The following is a 9,717-nucleotide window of genomic DNA, read 5'->3' as shown; positions in this document are numbered from 1 at the left end:
GCTCTCGGGCACCCGCTACTCAGAGCCCTGTTATCCGGCGCCGGGAACCACGAGCCAGCCAGCACCGCGGGTCCTGCAGCGGCCTCCGCCCTTCGCAGGCGGCCCAGGCAGCCCCGTCTCGCCCCAGCATTAGGAGACGCGCAGCGGAACCCCGGCGGTCCTAGCCCCTCCCCGCCTTCGCATGCCCGTACGACCCGCCTCTCAGATCCCGGCCGGGGCTCCCGGGCGCGCCGCGGCGGGGCGGGGCCTTCTGGCAGTTTCTGGGCGCTGCGAACGCGCCGCTCCAGGGCTCGGCGGCCGGAAACGCCGGCTTCGGAGCCGCAGCGCCTTGGCCTTTCCGTGTTTTCCGTCCAGTCTGCGCCGCCATGGCCAAGTGGGGCCAGGGGGACCCGCGCTGGATCGTGGAGGAGCGGGAGGACGGGACCAACGTGAACAACTGGCATTGGTGCGGCCGGCAGGGTGGCGCGGCCGGCGGCGGCCTCCTTCCGGGATCTGGGGAGGGCCGGCCCGCGGGAGCTGAGACTGCGCTGGGGTCTGTGCGGGGCCGCAGGGTCGCGGGGGTGAGGGGACTAGGGGGCCACGCCCCTCCTCTGCTGCTGGACGCAGGTTTCGGCCTCCGCCTCGGTTCAGGAGCGTCCTTGGGTACGGAGACCGGCGAGGGCGGGTTGCAGCTGCCTCTTTTTGAAAGTTGGGTTGGGCCCCACGAGTGACTTCCGACAGACCTTTCCACTCCCACCGTCTGTGGTCTTAGGGCCTTCCCTTCTCCTCCCGCCCCACTCCTCTGGATGTTTCGGGGAGTTAGAAGGGAGCTGGATTGAGAGAGTGTGTTAGGGGCGGGGGCGGGGGCATGGAACGTAGTGGAAAGAGCAGAAATTTGGATCTCAGTTCGCGCCCACCCCGCAGGCGTCCCCCGCCAGCCGGGCCTACTGTGAGTGAGACAAGCTCCCCTTACTTTGCGCGCCTCACCTGGCGCGTGGGGCGAGGTCGGCCGCCCTCTGCTGCAGAACCTCCGGAAGGGGTGTCCTCTGCCCTGTGCCCCTGGCCGGGGCTGTGGTCCCTCCAGGCCGTCAAGGGGATGCTGAGGCCGGTCCCCAGGGGAGCATGACTTGGCTGGTCCGGAGGAGCCCTGAGGGCATGGGCAATCTTGGCTCACGCAATCTCCGCTTCCCGGGTCAAGCGAGTCTCCTGCCTCAGCCTCATGAGTAGCTGGGACCACAGGCGTGAACCACCACGCCAGTCTGATGTTTGTATTTTTAGTAGAGACGGGGTTTCACCATGTTGGTCAGGCTGGTCTCGAACTCCAGACCTCGTGATCCGCCCGCCTCGGCCTCCCAAAGTGCTGGGATTACAGGCGTGAGCTACGGCGGCCGGCCAAGAACTGACTTTCTAGTGTCCTGGCCTTGGCCCGATGGACACGTCAGTCCTCTCAGCTGGTTTCTGTCCCGTAAAGGGAGACAATTATTACTTGGGAAGATTACGTTAGACGATGTGTATGTGAAGAAACTTGATAGCTGGTATTGTCATGATTCTGATTATTTCACTACTGCTACTTTCCATGTGGCCCAGGCTTTGTCTATTTCCAGTGGGCGAGCTAGCTAGACCCTTCTCCCCTAAATAAGCCAGTGTTTTTAAGACAGAATACTACTTTCGTAGTGGAGAATAATATCTTAAAGAACTGAGCAGAATGAAAATAATTTGGTAGAAAGCAGGTTTGAGGAGCACGTTGGAGGTTGGCAGGTCTCGAGGCTGCTTGAGAGGACTTGGGCTGATCTGGGCTGGGCTTGGACGTGACGCTGGCACCCAGGCAGGTGGATCCTAGCTGGGGCTTCCATTCACGACTTTCTGGTCCCTGGCAGGACAGAGCGGGATGCCACCAGCTGGTCCAAAGGGAAGTTCCAGGAGCTCCTGGTGGGCATCGTTGTGGAGAATGACACTGGCCGCGGCGAGATCAGCGAGTTGAAGCAGGTGGAAGGGGAGGCTTCGTGCAGTAGTCGCAAAGGAAAGCTGATTTTCTTCTATGAGTGGTACATCAAACTGGGCTGGAAAGGTAACGGGGGCCTCAGGGTACTAGTGAGGCTGGGGACAAAGTGTGTTCATCATTCAGTGAATGTTTTTACACCTCCTGCTATGGGCCTGGCACTGACTGGCTCCTGAATCAGCATTAGTAGTTCTTGACATTCTGGCCACACTTGAGTTCCATGGTCCAAGAAGGGTGGGGGTTTCCCTTCTCGGAGCACTTGCAGCTGCTTAGAGTTCATTGCTGTCAGCTGGGCCCTCTTCTATCAGGCACTTGTGAACAGGAGTCTCTGGGCGTTGCTGCCTGGAGCACTCTTCCTCCAGGTAGCTGCCTGCCTCCTTCAGGTCTTTGTCCTGAGTGAAGCCATCTCTCTGCATCCTTGGAGACCCCTGCCTTGTGCCATCTTTCTTCCCTACTTTATTTTTCCCTAAGGCACTGAAACTTGCTTTACAAAAATAGTTTGCTTTCTGTCCTGCTCCATCTTCCTGTCATTCATTAGTGCGGGGAATTTTTTTTTTTAAACGGCTTTATTGAGACATAGTTCACTCATTGAGTGTGTATAATTCATTGGTTTTCAGTATAGTCACAGAGTTGTGCGGCCATCACTACAATCAATTTGGGAACATTTAACCACCCCAAAACAAAACCCTGGACCCATGAGCAGTCACTGTTGTTGCCCTCCTCTTCCCCAGCCCCTGGCATCCGCTCCCCCATTTTCTCTGGATTGGCCTCTGGACATTTCACATAGATGAATCATGCAGGATGTGTTTTTTGGTGTCTGCCTTCTTTTGCTTCATAATGTGTTCAAGGGTCATCTGTATTGTGGCAGGTAGCAGCACTTTATTCTTTTTTATAGATGATGAATATTCCATGGGTGCATATACTGCATTCTGTTTCTCCATTTATCAGTTGCTGGGCATTTCAGGTGTGTCCACTTTTGGGGTCTGTGGGTTCAGTTCTTCAGTGGTGCCTCGATCCTGGCTGGACAGACAGCGTGTGTGCACTCAGTCCTTGTTGAGGGAGCCAAGGCTGTGGAGATGCAGGGAAGGGAAGAGGAGGAGTTAGGGTTTGAGCCTCAGTCCGGGAGTCAGCTCCTATCTGGAGTTTGTGTCCCAGAGTAGTCCAGTGAGTTGGCCTCGAGCCTCTGCCCTGCTGGCTGCCTTTCTAGCAGACGAGGGTGTTCAGCCCCTCCCCACCGCCTCAGAACAGGACCCTCTGGCTGGGAGTTTGCCTCTCTTGCAACCCTCCGGTGTCTGCTGCTGGCTGGATCATAGCAGTCTGGCTCCCTGCCTGCTCCCCCAGCACCGGGCCCTAGGGACAGGCTGTGAGGGCTTGTTGTAACGCCTCCAGCTGCTCTCCTCTAGCAGTGAGTCTAGGGTGGCAGCTGGGACCCACTGGGGAGGAGGCAACACTCTAGTCCTGCGAGAAGTCCACCTGGCATCCCCACACAATGTCCCCAAGCCAGAGCTTCCCTCCGCTCCGTGGTCAGAACACACTGTCCCTTTCTCTCCTTCCATCGCTTTTGTGACTGCTTCTCCCCTTCAGGGTACTCCTTTATCCTGCTTTGCCCAGGCAAAGAATACCCTGGGACAAAAAGAGAAATATGGGGTACAGTTGCCCCACACTCCCCTCAGGACGGCAGGCCGCTGACTCTTCATGCCCTCTCCTTGGTCATGGTCTGCCTGACCTTTCTTCCGTGGCTGCTCAGGGGGCCCTGGAGTGGTGGAACTCTGTGAGGGCCACTGGGCTATTCAGTGAGGCAGGACAGTTTTTCATAAAAGCAGTTTTGTTTTTTTTTTCTTTTCGAGACAAGGCTCACTGTAGCCTTGACCGCCCAGCAATCCTCCCACCTCAGCCTTCCAAGTAACTGAGACCACAGGTGTGCGGCACCATGCCCAGATAATTTTATTTTGTAGAGACGGTGTCTCCCTGTGTTGCCCAGGATGGTCTTTTAAACTCCTGGGCTCAATCCATCCTCCCACCTCAGCCTCTCAAAGTGCTGAGATTATAGGCGTGTGCCACAGTGCCTGGCCCAGTTGTTACTTTTTATTATAATTGAAGAACCCATTTTGCTCATTTTAGGCATCGTTAAAGAATCTGGAGTGAAGCACAAGGGATTGATTGAAATACCCAATCTTTCTGAGGAAAATGAAGTAGATGACACTGAGGTATGTGATCAAGTTTCTATTTCTTTTGTTCTTTTTTCAGTCAAGCTTCTGCTACAGACATTGGGCATTTCAAATAGTTGATCAGACTGTGGTTCCTGTGTGGTAGTTCGGTTGCCTTGTGGAGGGCCTGTTTGCTGAGAAGGATTGCCATACTGTGGGGGCAGCATGTTGTGTGGAGCTGGAGTGGTACAGGAAAGAGAGTAAGCCCCAGGAAGCCCTGAGCTCCCCCAAGGACCAGGCAAGGGGCCTGGGCAGCTGACTGCACCCTTCTTAGCCTCCTCATCTGTGAAAAGGGGTTAATTTCTCTTCCAGGGGTGTTGTCAGGTTGCATGTGACAGTGTGTGCACTGTGAACTGCTCAGGCAGCTTGCATGGCTTGATGAACGTGACTTTCTCTCTCTCCTGCACCTTTGCTGTTTCCCTTTAACGGTGAGAAGTCTCAGCTTTTAGCTGTGAGCTATCCCTTGGTTATGCCTCACGGCTTTTTGTGAACTACCCAGTTAGTAGGCGTTGCTTTTGTGGCTCTCCTGGGAGGCAGAGTCGTGTGTAACTCCCACGCTTGGCTTCCAGTTAGTGCCCTCTTCTGGCTGAAAGCTGGGTTTTGGGGGTGAGACCATTTTTACAGCTGCTATATTTTTCACACCAAGATAGTCTGACAAAGGATCTTTTTTGATTTGTGAATGTATTTAACGTGAGGGCTTTCCATGATAGGCTGACTCCTGCCCAGCAGCATGTCTTCTGGCCCGAAGGTTATACAGTGCCACAGGCCAGGGCTGTCCCAGACCTGTCTTCAGTTATGTGGTTCCTCCGCTCAGGGCTTGAGATTCCACTTTGTTATATTCAGATCCATCAGCTGAGAAGTTTTTCAACAGAATGTTTAACTGGTTTTTAAGATTTAATCCCTCAGTGGCATTACAGAACAAACTCTATAGATTCAAACTGGGGCCCAAGATCAGGCCCACCTCAGTTGAAGCATCGAGACGCTAAATTTTTTCAAATCAACACCTCTTTTTCTTCTGGGAATACTAGAGACATCCCCAAAGCCCTCTGTTGCTTCCTTATCCCTCGGTCTCCCCCTCCTCCCCTCTCTTCTTCCTTCCCTCTGCCTGTCTTCTACTCTTCTCCCTTTCCCAATTTTGTTCTTTGTCAAAAAAGTATATAGTCCAAGGCTGGGTTATATGGGAACTTGATTTTCCTAATTACAGTGACTTTGGGTTCTATACCAGCACTGTTCCATGTAAATATAATGCAAGCCACATGTGCAATTTAAGTTTTACTAGTAGCTGTACTTAAAAAGTTAAAGCTATGGCTGGGCATGGTGACTCACACTTGTGATCCCAGCACTTTGGGAGGCCAAGGTACGAGGCTCACTTGAGCCCAGGAGTTCGAGGCTGCAGTGAGCCATGGTCATGCTACTGAACTCCAGTCTAGGCAACAGGGAGACCCTGTCTCTTAAAAAAAAAATTAGAGCCCAGGTGTAGTGGCAGATGCCTGTAATCCCAGCTGCTTGGGAGGTCGAGGGGAAAGATCGTTTGAGCCCAGGAGTTTGGGTCTAGCCTTGGCAACATAACGAGATACAAGCTCTTGAAAAAAAAAGATAAACAGGTGAAATTAATTTTAATATATTTTATTTAACCCAGTATATAAAAAAGATTTTAGCATGTAATTAATATAAAAAATATGAGGTATTTTACATTCTTTTTTGGTACTAAGTCTTTGGAGTCTGGCACGTATTATTTCACACAGCACTTCTTGATTCAGGCCAGCCACATTTCAGGTTCTCAGTAGCCACATGTGACTAGTGGCTACCATACCGGACAGTGCATTTCTAGACGCCATGAAAGCCACGGACCACATCAGCAATAGAATTTATGTACATACACATGCACAATTTTGTATGCAAATTAAGGGGTTTACATTCTATGAAGTCTATGCAAGATTGGCCCCCAACCCTGTCATGGACCCTGGATTAAAAACCCTTAAAATCCTGCCCTGCACATCTCTTACATCCACTTCTTTCCTTCCTCCACTGCCATAGTTCTCTCATCTATACAGCCCAATGTTGTAAGAATACATCAAACCAGATCTTTCTTTGGTTTGTATTTTTCTGATTTGTAGGTGAACGTGAGTAAAAAGAAAGGAGATGGGGATATACTGAAGGATCTTATGAAAACTGCAGGCACCGCCAAGGTCAGGCAGGCCCTTGGAGATTACCTGAAGGCACTTAAGACGGGTAAAGAAGGCATCCCTTGTGAACCAGAGGGTCCCTTTTCTGTTTACCCATTATACTCTGCACTGTGGTCAGAGGCTCCAGAAGCAAGTTTATACTTCAGAATAAATTGTAGTCTGGAAGTTGAGAGCTAGTCATGGTTAAGACCATAATTAGTGATCATCACTATTGTACACAGCATGAACCATTTTGCCTACAGAACTGCTAATTGTAGTTTTCTGGAATGAAAATCAGTTGTTTGTGTAATTACTTGTTTAATGTCTGTCTTCCTTGCTAGACTATAAGCTCCATGAGGGCATGGAAGGTGTCTGTCTTGTTCACTGCTGTATCTCCAGCATCTAGCACAATGCCTGGCACATAGTAGGTGCTTAATACATCTTTGTTGGATGAATGAATGAATGGATGAAAGTGACTGCAGGTATTACAGGTGTAGTTGAGAAATACCTAGATAATATCAACATTGCATGGAAATGTGGTTATTGTCTTCTTCCCTAAATTAGAGAAGTGAGCCAGGCAAGATGGCCAGTAGTGCCTGTATCTCTGTACCTCATTCTTGGACCCTGCTACCTGAGTATCTGGGTGTTGGCATGGATGGGTTTGGGGTTGTCACTTTTCCCATGGGAGTGCACGTGTAGCTGGCTCACAGGCTTGACTACTGTGAAGACAGGCTTTGTGAGGCGGTGGCCACCCTCACATGAGAAATTGTCTGTTTTCACAGTGGGTTAGAGCCCCAAAGCTATTAGTAGTTAATGTCATAAAACTTAGCTGTGTGCAAAAGAACTTTGGAAAATTTTGCAGTTTTAGCAAAAACTTGATAAAAGTGAGGCGTTTGAAAAAAAGGCTTTTGTTGCTGTGGAACTCACGTTGTTAATCATCAGTTTTATATGTAAAAACATGGAATGGTCTTGAAATTCTCAAAATGTTATAGGAATTATTTTTATAAATATGTTTTATTTTCTTACACGCTGTTTTGGGTTTTCTACCTTACTCTTTGTGCTTAAAAGGAGAAAGGTCTTTATTAAAACCACTTCCCTTTTTTCTTTATAGAATTTACAACGGGAATGATTTTACCAGCGAAAGCTATGGCAACCCAGGAACTGACTGTCAAAAGAAAACCGAGTGAGAATACCCTGCAGGTATGAGCTCTGTTGGCCAAAATGTGGGGAAGGGGTAAAGGAAGTATTTGAGTTAGGGCCCTGAATAACCTTGTGTTGTTGGAGAAATGAGGAAGTGAGGGCCTTTTCCACCTTTGGGTCTCCCGTGAGTCCTCTAAGATCTCCCATTTTGTTGTGCAAATGATGAGACTTTGATTCTTGATGGATTGTTACAGACACACCTTTCTATGGGATATTTGACTCAAGACTCTCCTAAAGGCAGTGTTCTTTGGTAGGCCACAGATTACAAAACCAGATGACTTTCAAGATACACATAGCACAATGAAAGAACCTTCTTTGCTGACTTTTGGGAGATTTTTAGATCGGTTCTTGGAATGGGTGTTTTATGTGTAATTGACACCCTTTAGCTTTAGGTGCAGTTGTCTTTCATCTGCTCACGGCTGTATCTGGAAGTCCAGCTAGGATTAGGGGTATTCAGTCATAACCTGGGAACGGAGCTGAAGAGCTGTAGGAACAGTGAGCTCTGGTTCCAAAGTAAAGACCAAGACTGGTGGTGCTAAAAAGGCTTTTCATGCTGCTTTTGTGTGTGTCTGGAATAGGCAGTATGGAATTTGGGACATTTGCTGTTTTCTTGAGAAGACTTATTTCCATCCAAGCAGCTTTATCTCTTGTTATGCTAAACATTCCCTGGAACTTCTTCCCTTCTCCAGGTTCAGGCCTCATCTCCAGTGGCACTGGGTGTAAGGATTCCCACTGTGGCTCTTCACATGATGGAACTGTTTGACACAACTGTAGAGCAGCTGTATAGCATCTTCACTGTGAAGGATGTGAGTAACTCCCTAAGCTAGCATGTTAAATGCTGACATTGGGAGAAAATACATCACAAAGAACAGGAGCTGGTTTTTGGTTTTCCTTGTGTTTTTGATTGAAGGGATGTGGGATGGTGGTGACAGGAAGTCTGAGCATAGTTTCTGAATAATTGGAGAGGAGATGGGCATTCTTTGGGACTATGTCCATATTACATTGAGTTTTCTCTTCTAGGAAGAGAAAGTTTGTATTTTATTTTCCATAAGTAAAAGCTACATGTTTAGGATTTTTAAACCATAGTAATTGTTATATTTTGTATCTCATAATTACATTAAAATATGTGATAGTGTGTGCTGGAATAACATCTGTTTTCAATTTGGTTAGTTGGTGCAAAAGTTTTCTAAATCTACTGCTGTATTAGAAGCTGAAAAGGGAGGGAAATTCCAGATGTTTGATGGGAACATCACTGGTGAATATCTAGAATTGGTAAGTAGACTCAAGGTTAAAGTAAGATGGGATTAACTCTATTACTTTTTATACGTGCTGTTTTTAGCACCAAAATCACTAGGGTCTCTGTTGCCTCACCCTTAATAGCAGCCCTCTGTTCTGGTTACTATTACTGTACTTAAAACAATATTATATATTCCTACTGTTCTTGATGTCACTGCTGTTTTGAGACATTTTGACACTAAAGACAATTATCAGTGGTGCTGATGTATAAACTGGAAGAGGGACTGTATATTGTTCATTGATTCTTCTAGTATTTAGGAGTTTCAGTGAAAGGATTTGTTTTTCTGTGTTGTATTGTGGGGAGTTTTAAAAGATTTTCAGTGGAGTTTCCCCTTTCTTTTCAGTTAACAAATAAGAAGATCGTCATGAAATGGAGATGTAAGAACTGGCCAGAAGGTATATTACGAATTAGTGCCCTTTATGTTAAAGGCCCCAGAACATTTAAGGCTGGGTTTTTCATATGGATACATTTTCCTTTTCATAATGCAGTAATAAGGTTCCTATTTTTTTTCTTAGAACACTATGCCACGGTTGCACTGAATTTTGTGCCTACTCTAGGGCAAACGGAATTACAATTGGACTGTAAAGGAGTTCCTGTCTGTAAAGAAGAGAACTTGAAATTCTGTTGGCAGAAGCAGCATTTTGAAGAAATAAAAGGTTTACTGCAGCTGACCCCTCTAAATGGTTGAATTAAAATTTTATAAGGCATTACTTTTTGTACGCAGAAGTGTCACATTGACCTCTTCGCTATATATATATATTTTTTTAAAAAGGACCATCTTTATTTTATATTGGATGAAATCTGTGAACGTATACACAATTTAAAGCATTGACTCTTAACTAGACACTGCACTGAGTTAAAAGTAGCAAA

At 47.8% G+C, this 9,717-nt stretch overlaps 1 protein-coding gene across 2 annotated transcripts; it reads left to right on the top strand.

Moving 5' to 3' along the window:
- The first annotated feature begins 237 nt into the window (after positions 1-237).
- LOC126933606 (putative activator of 90 kDa heat shock protein ATPase homolog 2) lies at positions 238-9,670 on the top strand. Of its 2 annotated transcripts, none has more exons than XM_050753506.1 (9): positions 238-445; positions 1,857-2,047; positions 4,100-4,185; positions 6,303-6,417; positions 7,462-7,550; positions 8,240-8,356; positions 8,721-8,822; positions 9,191-9,242; positions 9,363-9,670. In XM_050753506.1, exons 1-9 carry the CDS (start codon positions 366-368, stop codon positions 9,533-9,535), a joined length of 1,005 nt encoding a protein of 334 aa, XP_050609463.1. In that variant the 5' UTR covers positions 238-365; the 3' UTR covers positions 9,536-9,670. The 2 variants fall into 2 exon arrangements, with proteins under 2 accessions (XP_050609463.1, XP_050609464.1); XM_050753507.1 differs by lacking the exon at positions 238-445 and adding an exon at positions 458-532.
- Positions 9,671-9,717: the final 47 nt, after the last annotated feature.

The sequence above is a fragment of the Macaca thibetana genome, chromosome 13 (assembly GCF_024542745.1).
Source record: "Macaca thibetana thibetana isolate TM-01 chromosome 13, ASM2454274v1, whole genome shotgun sequence".
Lineage (NCBI taxonomy): Eukaryota > Metazoa > Chordata > Mammalia > Primates > Cercopithecidae > Macaca > Macaca thibetana.
The sequence above is the reverse complement of the archived record's forward strand: the minus strand, read 5'-3'. Positions and strand labels throughout refer to the sequence as shown.